The 22344-nt window shown below is 44.1% G+C and overlaps 1 protein-coding gene across 3 annotated transcripts in view; it reads left to right on the plus strand.

The window, feature by feature from the left end:
- Nucleotides 1-22344, plus strand: part of GLIS3 (GLIS family zinc finger 3) — a 177421-nt gene that overhangs the window by 119411 nt on the left and 35666 nt on the right. For all 3 annotated transcript variants that reach the window (XM_080987752.1, XM_080987753.1, XM_080987754.1), the window contains one exon: nucleotides 15077-15218. In XM_080987752.1, coding sequence (XP_080843878.1) covers nucleotides 15077-15218 — 142 coding nt within the window. The remainder of the gene's footprint in view (nucleotides 1-15076; nucleotides 15219-22344) is intronic.

A 22344-nucleotide genomic window follows, 5' to 3' on the forward strand; every position in this document is an offset into this window, starting at 1 on the left:
TGGGTAGTAATTTAAAGTGAGCTCCGCATTCTATATGTACTTACTACTTGTACAATAAATGTAAACCACATCCAGGGAGACTGCAGGAAAAAATAGCAACTTTTTGCTTTTGAAAGCAATGACTAATGGCCTCCTCCCCTGTTGAGAAATGTAAGGGCCTTTCCCGGCACTGTAAAATCACGTATGTCTATTTGCATGGTTATAAAGCCCAACCATAACTGAAAAGATTGTGCTAATTCAAAGGGTTTCCTAGTGATTAACTGTCCCTTGGCCTAAGGCAGACGGAACCACCGGAGTTTAACTAACTAAAGAGCCAAACCACCAGATACTTTATCTGTGCCCTTAAATCAGATTTTTTAAAAAGACAAGTTGTCACCACTGATCCAGATTAATGTGTGGACAGGGGATTTCAACCCTTTGCCCATAGCTGTCAACCGTCCCTTATTTGGAAGGAAACTCCCTTATCCCAGCGCCGTGTCCCACTGCTGTCCCTTACTGTTGAAGTCCCTTAAATTTCCCGGGTTTCAAAGGAAGCAGCTCCTCTCCCTCCCTCACTGCCAGCCAGGGAGGAGGGAGGCTCCAACTGTGTTGCTTGGCTGCATTGCTCACCCAATAAGGAGACTAAGAACGAATGGGGGGTGGAGCTTGCATGCCTTGTGCCGATCAAATTGGCCGCATTGCCTGGGGACTTGCCTTTGCTCAGCGCTTCCCAGCGGAGAGGTGACAGTGGTTTTCCTTGCTGCATCCCCTTTGCCGGGTTGCTGCGCTGTGGGAACCACTGCTTGAGGCTTCGTTTGGCTGCTGTCTGGGCTTTCTGCCTTTGGCTTGGAGGGGCTCAGAAGTTGAACATACCTGTGCTTGGAAAATCCCTTATTTTGGCTGCTGACCCCTTATTTTTGAGGCTGCTGGTCCCTTATTTACAAATCTGTAAGTTGACAGCTATGCCTTTGCCCCTACTTGGTTCTGATCCAGAACAGGGGGAAGTGGAGCTCATTGGTGTGGATGGCAGGAGGCTTGTGAAAATGCGATCAAATGACAATTAGCAGCAGAGAACTGAAAGTCACACAACAGAATATTACAAGATGGAAACAGGCAATCAAATGAACCTAAACCCCACAGAATGTTTTTGTGAATACATTTCTGTATCACTTTGTGCTAGTTTGTGTATAATGTTTCATGCTGAAGGCTAGGCTTCAAATGAGGCACCAAATCCAAGTCATTGCATGAAGGCAATTTTCAGGTGTCCACAATCCCACATTCACATGGCAGCATCAACAGCAGATACCATCCAATGGATTTGGGAGAACTTTCATTCTTAAGGGATGAAAATTCTTGTACAGGTTCCCGGTGTCCAACAACAACATTTGGATGATGGCCCCTAACAATGACCCCCCTCTTTTTTTACAGAAGGGGGCGTACATCAATTGCCTGCTGATCATGGTCCTGGAATATAAAAACCCAATTCCGTAAAAACATCCTTTAAAAAACTGGATCCCCTCCTGTTCCTATTAGCTGCTCTCTTGTTCCTTAGCTGCCCTATGGGAGCAGCAGAATGAAATGTCCGGCTTCCTTACAGAGGGGAGACACTCAGCAACACAGCTAGGCAGCGGTCAGAATATTTTTTGTTTAATTTAGTTCATTATATAGTCTGCCTTATCCTTTAATCTCAGGACGTCAGAAACTTTTAAAAGATTAATTATGGGATAGTCCCAGAATTCTCTTGGGCAATTCTAAGTAAGAAATCTTACACTTTGAAGATATTTGTGATTAAGCTGTGTCAAATATCCAAAAGAAGAAACTTCTAGAGCTGGGTAAAGATTTGCTTCTCTGTTTGTCCTCCCTAGGGGACGCGGGTGGCGCTGTGGGTTAAACCACAGAGCCTAGGACTTGCCGATCAGGAGGTCGGCGGTTCGAATCCCCGCGACGGGGTGAGCTCCTGTTGCTCGGTCCCTGCTCCTGCCAACCTAGCAGTTTGAAAGCACGTCAAAGTGCAAGTAGATAAATAGGTACCGCTCCGGCGGGAAGGTAAACGGCATTTCTGTGTGCTGCTTTGGTTCGCCAGAAGCGGCTTAGTCATCCTGGCCACATGACCCGGAAGCTGTACGCCGGCTCCCTTGGCCAATAAAGTGAGATGAGTGTCGCAACCCTAGAGTCGGCCACGACTGGACCTAATGGTCAGGGGTCACCTTTACCTTGCCCTCTCTATTTGTATCTGGCGCAAAGAAGGCGTTATCAATAAGCCACCAATAAGCCCCTTTGACTGATCAGAGAGATCTTGGTGGGAGTGAGTGGTGATCTTCAAATTCTTAGTCTAGGCTTCCACACATGTGCTCAGTTGTGAAGATCTTACTTGTGCCTGACCAGCCTATAACAATTTACATTACTGAAATTAGTATGCATAATAAAAAATAATAATAAAAACCCAATCCATGGATCATGCTTTTAAAATCGTCTGATGTAATTCCTTAAATTATTACTATGCAATAGGTGGTTCCTCAATGCAAAAACTCCCATTAAGATGCATAACTACACAATCGCCCTATGTACTTGTTGATTATTTCACATGTCCCAATCTATAAACTGCTATAATTAGAATGAAAATTCTGCATTTTCCCAAAGAAAATGTGAAACTGTATGTGTTGCCGTTGTTGCTTATTTACTTGCAATTTCGAATTAATTGTCATTCCAAGTTGGATCCAAACGTAGCAGTGCATGAAAGGAAAAACTCCTCCTCTCCACAGAAAGCTTTTGATCCAGCTCAGAGATTTTGCTGGGAAGATGGTGGAGGAGGAGTTTTTTCACCAATTCACCTTTACTCCCTGCTGCTCTCCCACTCTGTGAAGGAAGATTCCTCAGCCAAAGTCAGCTCCCCACTTGACCCACCAGTGAGAGCAAAGCTGGAATCCAAGCCATCATATTGAATCAAAATAGTGATTTACAATACTTTTTAAAAGTCTGTCTTTTAAGGATTAGGTACCAACTGTTTCTTTGTGATTTTTTTTAAGTTGCAGACATTTAAACAGCCAAATTAATAAAACCACACTAAGATAAACATTAGCATTTGCTTTCATGGAAAGAGTCCAGACAATTTATTTGTACTGCACACTGACTCAGATTATTGTTTTCAGTGCTGGAAGAGAAGCTGCCATCTTTGCTGTGTCCCAGCTTGAACAGCGTGTCTGGCATTCGGATGTTGTTCAGAGAGAGAACTAAAAAGAGCAAGGATATCATTGATGTCAATGTCAACCATGCTTAAGATAGATAAAGATAGATAAAGATGAGCTTTTTGAACTTTTTAGTGGCAAGTGTGTGTCATAATCCTGATGCATGGTAATTGTGCTCTGTGTGCAATTAACCTTTGTTCCCTAACTCGATTATTTTTAGTTTCGCCACTGTCTATGAGGCAAACATATAATAGCAACCCTGGTTATATTTATTTCAATGAATATTTTTAATCTGGTGACATACTGCCAAAGTCAGTGTGCTGCCTTGAGGGATGCCTCGATGCATCTGTCTTTCTCGGTTTCACAGGCATGCAGATTTTATAGAAATTAAAAAAGAAAATCAAGACTCCAGGGAGAACAGAATCCTTCACTACAAGTGAACGGCTGTAAACAGAAATGCTTTATCCAAGTTGGCTAAAGAGATTTCTCCACAGTGTCTGAATATCTTAACTTTTTGACACAGGAATGACTGCCAATTAGCAGGGAAAGAACTACTCTACTCCATAGTTCTTGGGTGGCTTCCGATTTTTACCGTTAATTCCTATCACTTCAGAAAGTAAGTAAGATTGGACAAGAACAGTCAAGAACAGGCTATTTTAAAACACAAACGTTTGCATGTATCAAGCATAACGGCTGTGGTTTTGAATGCCATGTACAGCTACAGGTTTTTTGGGGTGGGGGATGTATCTATTAAATGGATATTAGCTGGGTCTGCCGTGATAATTTTCCTTACTATTTCAAACGATTCTTACTGCAAGGCGAAGAACTTTGAAGCCAGATCTACTTGCCAGGGGCTGTTGTGTTCCTCCAGCAGTTGCCTCTACACAGGCCCAGTCCTATCACTGGGCAGAGGAAAGCAACCACCTCCCACAGCAGATACTAGGGCATGGGTCCAGCAGCAAGGGGGTAGACAACCGAGCTGGGAGTGCTATGGGGCCTGTGCTGCACCCTCCAAGATAAGCCTACAGCCTTAGCAGAGTGTTGTTATTGTTTAGTTGTTATTGTTATATTTATTTATTTATTTATTTATTTATTTATGTTGTTGTTGTTTAGTTGTTTAGTCATTTAGTCATTTAGTCATGTCCGACTCTTCGTGACCCCATGGACCAGAGCACGCCAGGCACTCCTGTCTTCCACTGCCTCCCGCAGTTTGGTCAAAACTCATGCTGGTAGCTTCAAGAACACTGTCCAACCATCTCGTCCTCTGCCGTCCCCTTCTCCTTCTGCCCTCCATCTTTCCCAACATCAGGGTCTTTTCCAGGGAGTCTTCTCTTCTCATGAGGTGGCCAAAGTATTGGAGCCTCAGCTTCAGGATCTGTCCTTCCAGTGAGCACTCAGGGCTGATTTCCTTCAGAATGGATAGGTCTGATCTTCTTGCGGTCCATGGGACTCAAGAGTCTCCTCCAGCACCATAATTCAAAAGCATCAATTCTTCAGCGATCAGCCTTCTTTATGGTCCAGCTCTCACTTCCATACATCACCACTGGGAAAACCATAGCTTGAACTATACGGACCTTTGTTGGCAAGGTGATGTCTCTGCTTTTTAAGATGGTGCCTAGGTTTGTCATTGCTTTTCTCCCAAGAAGCAGGGGTCTTTTAATTTCGTGGCTGCTGTCACCATCTGCAGTGATCATGGAGCCCAAGAAAGTAAAATCTCTCACTGCCACCATTTCTTCCCCTTCTATTTGCCAGGAGGTGATGGACCCAGTGGCCATGATCTTTGTTTTTTTGATGTTGAGCTTCAGACCATGTGCTCTCCTCTTTCACCCTCATTAAAAGGTTCTTTAATTCCTCCTCACTTTCTGCCATCAAGGTTGTGTCATCTGCATATCTGAGGTTGTTGATATTTCTTCCGGCAATCTTAATTCCGGCTTGGGATTCATCCAACCCAGCCTTTCGCATGTTGAATTCTGCATATAAGTTAAATAAGCAGGGAGACAATATTTATATATATTTATATCCTGCCTTTTTCCTTGGCAGCATTCAAGGCTGCTTATAGATAAAAACAAGAACCTCTGAAAACAATGGGGGGGGGATATTTAAAAAAAACACACTGATAGAATTAAAACAATATACATATATAGCATCTGTTTGAAACATGCAAATAACTACAATAAAAACAGCAAAGCAACAGCCCCTTAAAGTTAAAGGCAGGCCTGTTGGTATAAGGACGTTTTCACCTGCCGGTGAAAGATAACAAGGAGGGAGCCAGGTAGAGGACGCTATGCTATTGCTAGCATTAAAATAAGACTCACCTGTCAATCAAGTCAGCTTCTGCATGTGGGGCACCATCTTGCCTTTGCCTCCGGCAGCTCAGTAGCCCTCCGTCCACTGCATGATGGCAAACCACTTTTGAAACGAAGGTGTCTTTCAAAGCCAAATGGATCTTGACAAACCTCAGAGGAGGCCCTGCTGGCCATACCATGAGCAGCAAACTGCCACCTGGAAACCTCATGAAAATGGGCCTTTTCGGTGGTACCCTATGGAATACACTTTCTGTGTGGGCCAAGACCTTACACTCCTCATTATATTATACAATGTTTCTCCCAGGCAATGCTGATTGTACACTAATAGTTTCTGCAAAGATCCAACAGTGGGCTTGCAGGGGTGGACTCTGGTAATCTTTCATAACATGGCACCCTGTGCCAGGCCAAGATGGAGCTTCTCAATAATGGATCATCTCCATTTTGTGCCCCCTTGGCTCAGCGCCCTGTGAGGGGGAACAACGCCCTCAATCTGGCACTGATGCTTGGTTTTGTCTGCTAGACATTCTAGCAGACATTTTCACAGCAAAATGGTACAGGAACTCAGGCAAAATAGTAGAAGGACTGGCAGCAAAGCAACTTGCAAAGCATCAGTTTGGTTGTTATTATGCTTTGGTGGTAGTTGTGCGTTTTCAGTTTTCAGCTGTTGGTTCCACATGCAAAAAAGCAAGCATCAGAGATGTTTGTAACACTTGTCTTGGTATTTATTTTTATTCCTTGGTAATTTATTTAAATGTGTTTCTTTCTAAAAATAATGCTATTGCTTTTTGCATGAACTTTTATAAATTTAGCAACAAAACTCCCTTTCATCTTTCTTCCTTCTCATAAGTGGAATAAAATAGAACAGAACACGCAATCATCATAATTGTCTTGAATCGCCTTCTATACCAACGTCTCAAGGAAATTTACCATAAAAATAATCAATTACATTTCTGCATTGTGTAGGTTTGAGGCAATATGGCAGCAGGTTAGGCAAAGTGTCTTCAGAGCTTATACCTTTTGAGCACTGAGTCCAAAGTATTTCTCTTTTCTATGGTACCATCTCTTCATATTCCAAGGGCTGCGTTTCAACGTCAGTTTTAGTTTCTAGTTGCCCTTCTTCAAAATTATATTTCACGTTTCATTGTTAAAGCTGCAAGAAAGAGTAGAAAGGGGACAGGAAAATTTTAAATTTATTACTTTGTACACACTTGAATTTTGAATATATCTTCGTTCATTTGTTTTCTACGGAATCCAATTGAAATATTTCATTAATGCAAGAGGAGCAATTGCATCTGGGGGCTAAGGGTCACTAAGCAGTGCCCATGGCAACTAAGAAGCCATTCCTCACAAAAATGCTGCAAAGAGTAAGTGTTTTAATCCTAACTGTAATCCCCTTACTTCCTGTTCTCAAATGAAATATAAATCAGACACTGTGGAGCAGAGCAGTTTTTCTCGAAGGGGATTTTGGTGCAAAAGGATTAGAGATGGGCCGAAGTGTTTGAGGAATTTAATTATGCTATTTGTTGTGAAATGCTGGTGACTCTGATCAACAATTCTTTTGACTACAGTGACTGAAAACAACAAAACAGACTTTGCACATGAATGGTGGGTTGGCTTTTGTCCCCATCCCCTTTTGTCCCTCTTGTTGCATCATTACCTCTAATTGTTGTGACACAAAAGCTGTTGCATTTGCACTCTCTGTTTCCTCAATGTGGGGTTTAAGCATTATAGGGTCTCCACCAACCTATAGGAAAGAGGTGCAATTAATTAATTTATAGCTTTCCACGTACCTTACTCATGTCTGATACTGTTGTAGTTGTTTAAAAAGTGTTTCTATATTGCAGTATTTTGTTCATAGAGGATTATCAAGTATTTGGGCCCAATACAAGGAGGAAAGGCAGGAGACTAGAAGTGTCCATTGCAACTGAGCTCATCCTGAACTGACCTGGGCTGCATCAGAAACGTTCAGGGTTTGCCTGAACCAAATTGCAGACCTTCCAACATTTCTCAAATGAAAATAGTAAAGGTAAAGGGACCCCTGACCATTAGGTCCAGTCGTGACCGACTCTGGGGTTGCGGCGCTCATCTCACTTTATTGGCCGAGGGAGCCAGCGTACAGTCATGTGGCCAGCATGACTAAGCCGCTTCTGGCGAACCAGAGCAGTGCACGGAAACGCCATTTACCTTCCCGCCAGAGTGGTACCTATTTATCTACTTGCACTTTGATGTGCTTTCAAACTGCTAGGTTGGCAGGAGCAGGGACCGAGCAACGGGAGTTCACCCCGTCGCGAGGATTCGAACCGCCAACCTATTGATCATCAAGTCCTACTGATAATTTTACTATTTATACCCCACACATCTTGTTGGGTTGCCCCAGCCACTCTAGGCAGCTCCCAAAAACATAATAAAACATTAAAAAAACTTTCCTGTACAGGATTGCCTTCAGGCGGCTTAAGGGTCGGATAATTCCATACCCTCCAACATTTCTCCGATGAAAACAGGGACATCCTAAGGAAAAATGGGATGTTCTAGGATCAAATCAGAAACTGAGATGGCTTCTCTAAATCTGGGAGGTCCCTGGAAAATAGGGACAATTGGAGGGTCTGAAAATGGGATCCCTCTGAGTCACCCCAAATGGAATCAGGAGCCTCCAAAGTGGTTTCGGGCTATTGAGACATTTTTAAAACTGTGCAGTCAATGTGTCGACAAAAATTGAAACGTTGCCCCTCCCCTCACACATGCCACAAAAGAAAAATACACTGGTACCTCAGGTTACATATGCTTCAGGTTACATACACTTCAGGTTACAGACTCCACTAACCCAGAAATAGTGCTTCAGGTTAAGAACTTTGCTTCAGGATGAGAACAGAAATTGTGCTCCAGCGGCGCGGCAGCAGCAGGAGGCCCCATTAGCGAAAGTGGTGCTTCAGGTTAAGAACAGTTTCAGGTTAAGAACGGACCTCCGGAACGAATTAAGTACTTAACCCGAGGTACCACTGTACTACCACGTAAGAAAAAAGGGCAAGGTCCTTTGTGGCAGACAGCTATAGCTTCTTATCAGAGGGAATGATTTTCTGAGCTTTCAAATCACAGTGCTTTGGGCTAGGAGTTGAAACAACACATCCCCTTCTTCTTGTTCCCTTGCTAGTTCTGCTACTGGTTCCTGCTTGAACTATACTGGACGTTCAAGTCCTCCTCACTCTCACGCCTCTCCACCGCTTGGCTACACACAGATCAGCCCCAGAGCTCACTAACATTCACCACACCAAGAACTTCCTCTCTTGGTTCTTCTCTATTATATAGTCTTCATGAAAAGTATAAAGTCAGACCATGGCGCCTGTGTGAGGCCAAAATCCTTGCTTGGGGAAGGGGGTGTAAGGACTCTGGCAGGGTCTGAGAGCCCCCCTGCCTCCTTCCCAAAGCTTGGTATGTGCTTACTAGGCTTGGGGGTGGGAAGGCACACCCTTGGCCCCCATACCTTGTGGGGGGACAGTTTGCGCTGCCCTAGATCCCCCTCTGCTTTTGAATTATGGTGCTGGAGGAGACTCTTGAGAGTCCCATGGACTGCAAGAAGATCAAACCTCTCCATTCTTAAGGAAATCAGCCCTGAGTGCTCACTGGAAGGACAGATCCTGAAGCTGAGACTCCAATACTTTGGCCACCTCATGAGAAGAGAAGACTCCCTGGAAAAGACCCTGATGTTGGGAAAGATTGAGGACACAAGGAGAAGGGGACGACAGAGGACGAGATGGCTGGACAGTGTTCTCGAAGACACCAGCATGAGTTTGACCAAACTGCGGAAGGCAGTGGAAGACAGGAGTGCCTGGCGTGCTCTGGTCCATGGGCTCACGAAGAGTCAGACACGACTAAACAACAACAACAAGAACCCCCTCACCCTTCTGTCTCTCCAACTGTCATCACTCACCCTGCAGCTAGTATCCTGCAGTTAAAAGAAAGAGCCTTACACCACCTTCAAGGCTGTATCTTATGAAACAGACTGTGACCCAGAAAAGCTTATGCCATAATGTATGTGTGTGTGTTTGTGTGCCTTCAAGGTGCCTGAAGACTGTTGCTTTCACTCATCATTAGCTTCCTAGGCACTATCCATCTTCCTCTGTTGATAGAACAAGGCAGCTTCCCATCTCTCCTTCTCATGCAGCCTGATTTGTCAGGATGGCCATCAAAAGCCCTGCTTAACTGTATTTTCAGACCATAGGATTTGTCTCAGCACTGTGTTATGCAAAGAGTAGTCATGTTTCTCCAAACCGAAAGCCATTCCTCACAGCTGTAATGATGATAAAAGGCCCCAAGGTGCTCAGAAGAAGATGAAAACCATGAATCTTATGGCAGGCTGCCACCTGCTGCAACTCGCTAGGACAGCGGCCTCACTGCTATCTGTCATGTTTGCCAAGCTGCAGCTGGGTTGACTTTGCAACTTTCTGTAAAAATAACAAAGTTTAGTATGCTCTTGCAGGATCAAATTAAGATTGGGTCAAAAAGGCCTGTGGGAACATCATTGGTAAAACTGGAAAAGAGAGTGGCTGGGCAGGTTTCTCACCTTTCGGGTTCTGGATGGGAAGATGAGAGTCTCTGTATGCTTGTGATAATCTTTCGGTTTGGTGCATTGGTGGGGTAAAGCGTGTTCTCCCTAAAATGAGAGCACATGTTGCGGTGGGGGCTGCCAGGCCAGCCCTCTGTTGCCAGGCAGGTTAAATGGTTATTGCCTGAAGCAACAATTGGATGACCGGGTTGCTGGGGCAAATTGAATGTTGCAAATTGGGTGGGTGGGAACAAAGGCTTTAAATATTGGGGGCACTCTGCTTTTGCTTTCTCTTTCGCAGAGTGCATCGGATCACCCGCCCGCCCGCCCGCCCTGTGTTCCAGTTGACCTTGCTATGCCTGTCGTGCGGTCGTCTGCCATTAGGGCAGGGGCCTAGTAGGAATTTTGTCCATTTGGCTGATTGGCTGGTGCCATTTGGTTTTTGCCTACTACTTAGCAATTTGTCACAACTTGTAAGGTTGCGGTTAGGCATTGGTTATAAAAATTGGTGGAGGAGGGGTCAGGAGAGGCTGTGCCTGCCCCTCCAATGGTGGTGTGGAAGGGAATTCCGTTAAAGGAATCCTGGGGCTTGCCACGATTTCGTCCAATCCCTGAAATGGGACCAGGGCCGGCAAGCCTTGGAGAGCTGGTTGGGTGAGCAGTGAGGGACTGTCGCTCAGCTCAACTGATCCCCAACATTGTTTTCCCTTCACTGGCTTCCGAGGGAGTTCGGAAAGTCAGTTCTGTCCCAGGTGGGGGGACAGATAGTCATAACCAATGCCTAAGCAACCACTCACAGATTATGCATTTTAATAAAGTTGTGGCCAAAATTATGCCAAAAACCTTAAACAAAAATTACGTGTGATTTGTGAATTATTTTGAGGGGTGGCTTGGGGACCTCCACACGCAAGATACTGTTTCCAGCTAATATGGGATCTCAGCTTCAGGGCAAGTGTTTTGAAGATGTCCTTTCCCAGGAGTATATATCTGTGGGTAGATGAGGGCTTGTTTGGCTCTCCCATCTCTGTAGAGTGTTGTGGCATCCTTGGAGGTCTTACTCTCATTCAGGATTTCCTCTGACTATCATTCCAAACTTTGGGACTAGGTCTGCAAAGGGTTATTTTATCTAATTCTGCAGCCACAGGAAAGGCCATCACCTGCACCCTCACAGCACGTCTCTCCGACTCCAAAATGTTTCTCAAGTGTCTTTAATGTCAGCCTTCAGATGGATTCCGAAATGCTACAATAATAGGAAATATGAGTCTAGCTATCGAAGGCACCATTATTCTCTCAAAAATGTTTTGATAGCAAGCTTATCTGCGTGGGTGTACATACATCAAGCTATTTTTCTCCTGGCTGAGCTTATTCAGAAGCATATTTTAGTGGCATCTGATTTCCACGGAACAATGATGACTACCAAGGTGTCCATGAAGCAAACATGAGTCTGATAAACAACAGCGATAAGGAAAGTGCTAAAGAAAAGGTCTTTTGATGGGGAACCTTTTCCTTTGGAAGCATCTCATGCCTCCGACCAACTGAATGCCTGTTCTTGCACTCAAACGGAACGCAGCCGCAAATTGAGGGATTTAGGGGCCTTGTTCCCTTTCAATTACGTTCCCTTGATTTGCTAAATCTTGAGTGATTATCCAATCATACCTGAAATGAGGAAATGATGGGAGTTGAGTTTCCATCTCTTGTCCTAAGAGATTATAAGCATTAGAACTGTCAAGAGGGGGAAAGCACGTGTGTGCATGTATATATCTCGCTATAAATGGTGCCTTGTTTTCTGCTGTACCTAAGTAAGAATAACATTGCTCCTGGGAACTGCTCAGGTTCCAGATGCAAAGTTTGTCATATTAAAAGGACGATCTGAATACCTCGCATGAAAACAATGTATTGTATATTTCAAAGCAAGTAGATCACGTGTGCAGAATACTGGAGAGCAACTCCATTAAATACAATGAGCAATACATTTAGGTTCATACCATTATTATATCTTTAAATTCAGTGCAAGTACTTTGGAAACACTGCCGCAGATTTCAGGATTGATGGCTGGATTAATATATCACTTAATAGTGTATTATGGAACATATTTCCATGGGCACAAATTGGGCTAGATTTTGGTCACAGGCCATATCTGTAGGACGGATTATTTTTCATCTAAGAACACAGAATATTTGACTTCATATTCATGAATCAAAGACAGTATTACAACTGTAAAATCACAACAAACAAGCTTGAGCATGGACAGAATTCAGTTAACCAGTGCACGTTTTAGTTTCCAGGTCTAACTAAATGTTGCAAGTGTAATAAAAGCGGATTAGGGAGGGGGAGATTTGAGGCAGAGAAGTTATGGGGTAGAGGTGTTATTTCCCCCTGCATTTCTGATTCCAAGCAATTTCCCCTACCCTCAGCACCACAAACATGTCATTTATTTTGCAAACAATGTGATAGGGTGGATCGTTGGACGTTTAATACCACTATTCACATTTCCATGTAACATTTTCAGTTGAACAATGCTGTGTGTGATTCCTTTCTGTTCCATTGGGGCAATTCTCACTTCACTTTTTGTAATCAAGCACTATGTGTACACTCAGGTTCAAAATACACACGAGCCACAAAAAAGGCAGTATATGCACATGTAAGGTAAAGGTAAAGGGACCCCTGACCATTAGGTCCAGTCGTGGCCGACTCTGGGGTTGCAGCGCTCATCTTGCTTTATTGGCCAAGAGAGCTTCCGGGTCATGTGGCCAGCATGACTAAGCCACTTCTGGTGAACCAGAGCAGCGCACGGAAACACTGTTTACCTTCCCGCTGGAGTGGTACCTATTTATCTACTTGCACTTTGACATGCTTTCGAACTTCTAGGTTAGCAGGAGCAGGGACCGAGCAACAGGAGTTCACCCCATCGCGGGGATTCGAACCGCCAACCTTCTGATCGGCAACTCCTAGGCTCTGTGGTTTAACCCACAGCGCCACCCACGTCCCTATATGCACATGTACTTTTCTCCATTTGTCCTTAAAATACATGCATCTACGGAACCGCATCCTTCTTTTTCGCAGCCTGCATGTGACTTGAGAAACAAATCTATTTTGTGTGTGTATTCCCAATCAGCATTTCAAAGCATTCCATTCAGGTTCCTAAAAAATGCAAAAGCTCAAATCACACTTTGCTTCATTCTTTATTATCCCTCCTTTCCCCCATATTCTGAATCCAATTACACATAGCTGGGATGCCGATAAAGGAAATAAATCAGCTTCGTACAGTTTAATAATAGTAATAATAATAATAATAATAATAATAATAATAATAGATATATTGCTGGTAAACTGAGTTGTAAAGGAACCTTTTTAAAGGCAAATATAAACATAGGATAAATAATGTAGCCTTGAAATCTTTCTTGGGAAGGTTAATTGTTTTTGAACAATGTTTCATGGCAATTAGTGCCACTTTCACTACTTATTCTAAGAATCTGGATGGGGAAAATGTAGATACCTTTGACCTTAGAAATATACATGGATAATAGCAGTAATAGATGTTAAGCAATGCAGAGTGGAGTTCATGGTTACAGCATGAGAAACATCTGGGTCCTGGAGGTGGGAGATGCATGAGGGATAAACGAGAAAAGATAAAGGGAAATTTGGTACTTAAGAGGTAAAATTTTAATGCTATATTACACTAAGATTAAAGACTGGGATTAAAAAAGTGGAAAAGAAATTGCTGGATAAACAATTTGGACTGGAATACAAAAGAGGGAGGTATGAGGAAGTCCAGAAAATAAGTAAATTCAAAAAAGGAAATGAAAAGGTGATATTGTTTTTAATTGTTCTGGTTTTTTTGTTGTTGTTTTTTGTGTTTTGTGTTTTTTCTCTTTTTCTGGGATTTGTATTGTGTATTTGTGTATTTCTTTTTTATGTCTTTTCTGTTTAATTTTTTATTGAAACCTTAATAAAAATTATTTTAAAAAAAAAACGAGAAAAGATACAAGAACTCATCGTACATATTTCTGGTTTTGCTTCTTAGCAAAATGGGGACAGGGGTGTGAGAGCAGCTATCAAGACAGGACAACAGCTTGGGATGGAAATGGCCACAACTTTGTTGACAACAGATGTCAGAAGGCTTTGGTATAGGCACTGGGGATGCATCCAGTGGATCAACCAACCCAATTTCTGGTTTATTTCTTCACCATAACCCTCTAGGATGCTGATCAAATAGGGAGAACTCCCTAGGATGCTCTTTTGGGGAGTTCTGAGGTCCATTGGCCACCATCTTGGCCTTCAGACAAAACTTCCCCCCTAAACCCCTTTACCGGGATACCTTGATAATTTGTTCCAGTTGGATAGACTGTGAAGTCATTCTGTCTTATGCTGTCCATAAGCGTCAATGTGCCGTTTTCACCATTCTCAGCAAATGCATTTGTTATGCTCCAAATGTTGGGATTACCGTATTTTTTCGCTCTATAAGACGCACATTTTCCCCTCCAAAAATTAAGGGGAAATGTATGTGCGTCTTATGGAGCGAATGCAGGCTCCTTGGCTTCAGCGATAGCAACGCAAAGACTCCGAAGCACAGTGGAAGCGTTCCCGCCATGCTCCGAAGGCTTCAGGTTGCCTTCACTGAAGCCAGGAGAGTCTTGCTCTCCAGGCTTCAGCGAAAGGAACCCAAAGCCTCCGGAGGCTTTGGGTTCCTTTCGCTGAAGGGTATGTGCCCCTTCAGCTAAGGCGCAGCACCCCTTCAGCTAAGCGGGAGGAGAAATGGAAGGGGCTCCGTTTCTCCTGCCGCTTCGCTGAAGGGGCACTGTGCAGAGAGGGGAAGATTTTTTCCCCCTTGTTCTCCCCCTCTAAAAGAAGCTGCGTCCTATGGTCAGGTGTGTTTTATAGAGCGAAAAATATGGTACATGCTCGCTCCTGGTCTTTAAAACATGGGGGGGGGGGGCATGGAATGTAATCTTCTGATTTCATTTTGTTATCACTGAAACATAATTATATTATTATGTTTCGTTATTATGGTGTTTGTTGTTTCTCTGTAACACATGGTTTTTCTCTTTTCTGTGGTTGTATTTCAGTTGCGTTCCAGTATAGAGCTTGACCAGGACATTCTCAATGACTGTCTCACGATCCAGCCTCTCCAACCCCCTGCATCTCCCCAGGGCACTTCAGAAAGCACGGTCAGACAATCTCCAGGACCTGTGCATGACATTTACACAGGTATGGTATAGGGGGGAAAGGGAAAGAAACATTACGTACAGGGTAGGATTCCAGGAAATAATTTTGTTGCCCATAAAAGCAAAGGAACGGACAATAAAAATGAATTGACAATAAAAGCAAAACAGTTTTAATCTGGAGTCAGTATGAAAGTTTCATGTAGGATACAAGTACGATCTCGAAAAAGGAAAGAACTGTAAAGCCCATTTAAATTTACAGGGAGAAAATTAAGAGCAATTTCTGCAAGAAACCAAAGGGAGTTTACGGTATCATCTTGGAAAACATCTTAATTCAGTTTAATCCAGGCCTCAAAGCCAAAAATGAAGCTTCAGGCACCACTTTCACTCTTATGGGAAAACATTTTTAAGGCTGTAAGTTTTTCTCTTTTTGAGAGACATGGATGGAATTACAGATATAGAAGCCCCTCCTGAGTGGATATATGCTTGACATAGATGCCTTTAAAATTGCTTGGAGGAGGAAATAAAAGGGATTCCCTTCCCTTTTGTGGTTTTAGGAACAGTGATTTTATTAGGAATATGGCAGGCATCGAAGGAGTGTCCCTAGGAAAGGAATGTACAGACTTCCAAAAGGATGGGAGATGTAACAAATGAGAGAAGGTAAATGAAAAAAACTAGACTGAGACTTGAGTTCTTCTCAGGATAATTGTGATGGCCTGGGATTCAGATTCAGATGCTGAACCTGAGGAATCGCAGCCTGCACAGGAGTCCCCGCCTCCAGAACCAGCTGAGCCGGGGCTGGGGCATGAGCCTGAAGGGTCCTCACCTGTGCTGGATCCTCAGGTGCAGGCACCAGCTGAGTCTGCTCTGGCCCCGGAGGTGATGGAGGACCCATTGCCTGCAGGTGTTCCACTCTCAGTCCCGTCAGGGGAGGCTAAGGTTGCAGAGGCTCAGGGCAGAGAGGCGGAGGGAACTAAGTTCCCACAGGAGGAGTGCTCGCCTCCAGGCCAGGAGAGGCGAGTCACCTGAGGTTCGGGGCCGCCCTATGCCTCGGGGCATATAAAAGCCAGCTAGCCCCAGTCCCAAGTTGCGGGAGCAACGTTGGTGGTTGTCAATTCTTGCCTGAACCCTGTCCTGCACCCAGCTTTGACTTTTACGGACTGCCTTCATATTGCTTCATCATCCACGGACTGGACTTGGACCTTGCCTCTTGATTAACCTCCGGGACCAGCACAATAATCATAGAAAGCTGCCTTATATTGAGCCAGACCATTAATCTATCTGGCTCATTATGATCTGCACTAATTTGGCAAGTAGAGTTTCTGACAGGGTTTTCCTACCCTCACCCTACATGGAAACACCAGGGAGTCAATCTGGGACTTCTAATAGGCTGGGCATGTACTTGATCCCTGATCCATGGCCCTTCTTCCAAAGGAGGATGGCAATACTCTGCCTTTTCTTTATATTTAATGCCTATGGAGGAGGTCATTTGGGTCACTGCAGATTACTATACAGGGTTGAGAAAAACTGCACTTGTTTAAATTACCCCTTATATGCAATTATTAAAAGTAAGCACACCCTGTCCGTCATTGCAACCGGTCACAGATTTAGCGACGGTAAAGAGCAATTCGTGTGGGACGCGGGTGGCGCTGTGGGTAAAACCTCGGTGCCTAGGACTTGCCGATCGTATGGTCGGCGGTTCGAATCCCCGCAACGGGGTGAGCTCCCGTCGTTCGGTCCCAGCTCCTGCCCACCTAGCAGTTCGAAAGCACTCTTAAGTGCAAGTAGATAAATAGGGACCGCTTTATAGCGGGAAGGTAAACGGCGTTTCCGCGTGCTGCGCTGGTGCTGGCTCGCCAGAGCAGCTTCGTCACGCTGGCCACGTGACCTGGAAGTGTCTTCAGACAGCGCCAGCTCACGGCCTCTAGAGCAAGATGAGCACGCAACCCCAGAGTCGGACACGACTGGCCCATATGGGCAGGGGTACCTTTACCTTTACCTTTACCTTTAAAGAGCAATTCAGTATCAAATGATGGGTTAACTGATACATACACAATTTGTTTTCTTTCCCTCCTGCTGGTTCCAGACTAAACTGGCTAAAATCAAATGAGGGATATGCAATGCACCCAGGACAACTTGATGATAGTGAGGAAGCTGACGTGTGAAAAATGTTATTATACAACGACTGAAGATTCATTGGACCCCTCTCTGCTTTAGTTAGCCAGCTTTTTATAATCCCCATGAATAGCCTCTGCTGTGACCCTCACAATCATTTTGCAAACTAACTACAAGAGGGGGGAAAGCACCAATAAAATCCCTACATGCTGCTAGCATGCATAGCAATAATGGAGGGCCTGCTGTGAAACAATATAGAACATGTCAGAGATGCCGGAGGAAAGGGTGAAGTTCGCGATGGAGCTCCGTGCTGGTCCCAAGGGGTCACAGCTGTTTCTTTGGCTGGCTGATATCCTTTAGGTTTGCCTTCAGATATTTCTAGTGATTGGCAGCTGGAACAATTGATTAACTGAGGCAGATGAACATATTGGAAACTCTTATTGCTTTTGTGATTAAGAGCCAGCAGAATCCCCAAAGCAATAAATTGTGGGATCTGGATTAAAATCTGTCTTGCTAAAACTGAAGGTCATTACATTAGATTGCTGCCATTCAAAAGATTGCTGGCTCTTATCTGGTTCAGAAGATTGTCGTTTGCCTTCTGAGTTCTTGTCTTATGTAAAAAGGAAATATTTATAGTCATTTATGCCAATGCAATTTAAAACTCATAGCCCACAAGATCCTAAACAGTTCTACAGATTTGAATAGAACAGCTGTTTTAGTTGCACAGCTGTATTCCTGGGTGAATCTGGAAATGAAATGGAACTTTGGATATTTTTGTCCTGCTAGTGAACTATATAAGAACAAATACTACTTTTATATATTATTAATCCTAACTGCTGTGTTACTTGGCCAGGTAAAGAACAATGACTTCTTTTTCTGTGGTTTTTTTTTAACTAAAAGGATATTCAAATTATATTTGCATGTCATAATTAAATATTTGAGTTGGTTAGTCAGCTTCATCCACAATAAGCAACAGCATAAATATATTTATCCTCAGATTTTTATACTTTTATTTATTTATTTTAATCACTTCATATACCGCCCCTTATTGGCAGATCCCAGAGTAGTGTACAACATTAAAAACATAATTTGCATAGCATAATAATAATAAAACAATCCCAGCTTCACCCCACTCTGGCAGACACCATGTCACCGCCCTGGGAGACAGCTGCTGCTGTTGAATAGAAACACTTGTTCTTGGAAGGAAAGTCCATTTTAATAGATTGTCATTATGGCCCCCGTAGCATCTTCCCTTCCAGGGCAAATGGCATCTGGTGGGGTGATTTTCACTGGTCCTTCAGGATGGAAGGAAAGGGTCAACCTTCTTCACCTTCGCCAAGATGCCAGTCCACGTCAGAGGAGCTCTGTACATCTATTACTTAAAAAGGTAAAGGTAAAGGTAAAGGGACCCCTGACCATTAGGTTCAGTCGTGGCTGACTCTGGGGTTGCGGCGCTCATCTCGCTTTATTGGCTGAGGGAGCCGGCGTACAGCTTCCGGGTCATGTGGCCAGCAGGACTAAGCTGCTTCTGGCGAACCAGAGCAGCGCACGGAAACACCGTTTACCTTCCCGCCGGAGCGGTACCTATTTATCTACTTGAACTTTGATGTGCTTTCGAACTGCTAGGTTGGTAGGAGCTGGGACCGAACAATGGGAACTCACCCTGTCGCAGGGATTCGAACCGCCGACCTTCTGATCGGCAAGCCCTGGCTCTGTGGTTTAACCCACAGCACCACCCACATCCCTACTTTAAAAGCTACACACACACACAATTGTGCAGGTAATGCAGTATAATGTCATCGTGCACAGCACGGCTCTGAGTTGATTTCTCTATCAATTTAACAACAAAACATCGAAAACCCCCAAACTGACCCCTTTTTTTGACACTGATTTGTTTAAGTCCACCTGCAGCCCTGAGACACAACTGGAAGGCTCCCAGATTGAGCAGGATTTTTCGGCCTATGAAAGCCCCATTTTATGGCTGCTTAGACATTTAAGTGGGGAAACGGCAACACTTTTGCACTTTGATTATTCTAAAAGGAGGTAGATGATGTCTTTTTTTATGTGAAAAAGATTGACAGAGAACCATAATTTAAGAATAATATACCCATGGAAATGAATTACAACATTATTGGTAGTTTGCAGGAGGAAAGGTGGCAATTCTCCATTTCAGAAAGGTTCATTAAATTACAGAGTACTTTCTGTGCTAAGATGGGAAGAACTCTTTTTTTTTAAAAAAGAAGAAGCTTTGATTTGGAAGCAGTTTGAGAATGCAAACTCTCATTTCTTAATTGTGTGCAAGGTGACGCCGTCCATCACCTCTACATGATTTCTTCTTAAAAGCTTTTGGGAAGTATAAATGTGAAACTTCATAAACACACTACATGTGAGGAGCCATGTTTCAGGTGGTCAGCCCTTGTGTTCGATGCCTCCGTATGATGAGCACCATTCTTCCTGCCACAGTTACTGTCATTTAAATACAAATTATTATATATATAATTTTAGCTTCAATGCAGAAATGTTCTGTTGATTTAAATGCTGCAGCATAAACATCACAAGGATAAGATGAAAACAGCAGAGAGCTATTATCTTCCCAAATGGCTGATTACTCTTTTGAAGGGATTACAACACTATAGGCCTCTAGTTTTCTGAAGGTGCAGGAAAGGAGCTGTTGGGATGAGAATGAAGAGATGGGAGTAATTAAATAGATTTAAACGGGCCATCAATGTATTAATATAATATTAATATGTAAAATGCGTATAAGCCTTGCAAACAAAGCCACTTCCGACATCAGGAGGAGGTGGTGTTGCGGGCTTCACACTCCCAACACGCGTGCGGAGGCGGGTTTCCAGCCCCCGTGCGATCAGGGGAATCCTTGGGCCGCGTCATCCCCTGAGCCAGTCAATCGGCTGGCTAGGAATGTGTGGCTTGCCTCACTTAAGGCAAGCACGGCCCCAGGATCTCCTCCTTTTGCCTGCGCAGCCGCTGTTGTTTCCCACCCGCCCGCCCCTTAAGTTTCCCCTTCTGACCTTGCTATGGACCTCAGTTGGTCGCTGTTAAGGGGCCTGGTAGGAATTTTTTCCACTTGGCAAATTGGCACTAGCCATTTGGTTTTTCGCCTACCTCGTAGCAAATCATCACAACTCCTTTGGTTTGGGCGGTTAGGCATTGGTAGGGGTATTGTTATGTAGATGTGTTGGGGGGGGGGAATGCCATCACCTCCCCCAAATATTGAAGGGTAGTCCAGTAAAGGATTCTGGGGGACGTGGCCTCGTCCAAAGCCTATGGAGGTCAGGACCTAAAGCGTGCCCCCGAGTGGTGACCTGGGGGAGTTCCTAGTTGATGTGCATCAGCAGGGCTCCCCCTGCTGGTGTTAATCCTTCCCAGTCTTCATGCAAGCAGGCTGAAGCCGGATAGTCTGATAGGACCAATGCCTAAGCCAATACCGCTCTTACCTGTAACCAATAAAATTGTGGCCAATTTTAGCCCATTAACTTAATACAATGGTGCCGCGTGTCTTTATTTCTATTGCGGGGAGGCGGGAACTTGCCACACAATTAAGTCCTGCAGTAACAATTTAGATAGTTCTGGAGGGAGGCTCATGTTGCCCTTGATAGGCTAGGGATTCCCCACGATGGCTCTATCAGTTCTGGAATTCTATGCGCAGGTCTGGTCTCTGGCATCCCTCCGTCTCGGGAGACGATGGAGGAGGGTGCCTTGGGGGGGAAGTCAAACTGTTGGAAGGTTGCAGTGTCTGCTGTGGCTGTAGAGACATGTTTAGTTGCAGCTAGGGCAGATGAAAGTGTCTGGTTGTGCTGCTGCAGACGTCCCATGACATTTCTTCTCTCTGTGCTCCACCCAGCGGTTATTTCTCCTCTGGTCACTGTTAGTTTCTGTTTCTCACTGAGAAGCTGCTGGGAGTCACAGGACTCTGTTTGCATTCCAGAGACCTTGCAGTCTCACAGGAAAGGGAGATGGGATGTGACGTTAGTGGTTTCCTGTTTCCTTTGTTCCTTTGTTTCAGTTGCTCTCTGCTCTCACAGGGAGATGATGTATATTCCTTTGCTCTCTTCGTAGCTAGAAAATAAAGCATAGCAATGTAGATCATACTGTCTCATCCTGCCCTGTGCTGGGAACTCTGCTGGGAGGATGTGCCTTGGAGCCTCATCAAAGGCTCGAGGTCGTTAAACACGTCGGGAGGTGATTCCGAAGATGAGCCTTCTCAGCTTGGCTGAGCTAAGATTCCGACAGCCACTGCTATGAATGCATGACTTGAATTCCTGTCTGCAGGCACTGAGGTCACCTGCAAGGGATTCCCATCTGGCACAGCTGGTGTGGCCAGCCTTCATGTCTTCATGTTTACAGTCATCTTTGTAATGCAGAGTTGGTCTGCCAACAGGCATGATGCCTGAAGCCAGCACCCCATAGAGCACATCCTTGGGGATCCTGCCATCTTCCATTCTATGGGCATGACCAAGCCAGTGTAGCCGTCGCTGAGACAGGAGTGCAAACATGCTGAGAATGTGGGCTTGAGCACATCTTTGTTTGAAACTCTGTCCTGCCATGTGATACTCCAAATCTTCATGATACAGCACATGTGGGAAGGTGTTGAGGTGTCACTTCTGATGGTTGTCAGTTGCCCAGAACTCAGTTCCATAAAGCAACATGCTCAACACTCTTCCTTTTTTTAAAAAAATTAAAAATTAAAAAAAATATTATTAAAATAATTCAACATTAATACATACATGTTACGAATATACAAACATACATTTCATACAGTCCTTAAGAATATTCATACATATCCACACTCACTCCCACAAGTACTTCCTTTTCCCACCCCACCCCTCAGCCCTCAGCCCACCCGTGATAAACTTCCAATCTACTCAACTGCAATTTCTTTCCACTTCTCTTACTTTCTTTCACATACTTTTAAACCAGTTTTCTGCTTCTTTTTCTGTTACACATTGTTATCCACCTTATTTAGTATTTCAGTATTTATAACGGAACTTGTTTATTCTAATAGGAGTTCTGATTTTTCAATATAACACTCTTCCTTT

This window comes from Podarcis pityusensis (genome assembly GCF_964106645.2).
Source record: "Podarcis pityusensis genome assembly, chromosome: 17".
NCBI classification, from domain to species: Eukaryota; Metazoa; Chordata; class Lepidosauria; order Squamata; family Lacertidae; genus Podarcis; species Podarcis pityusensis.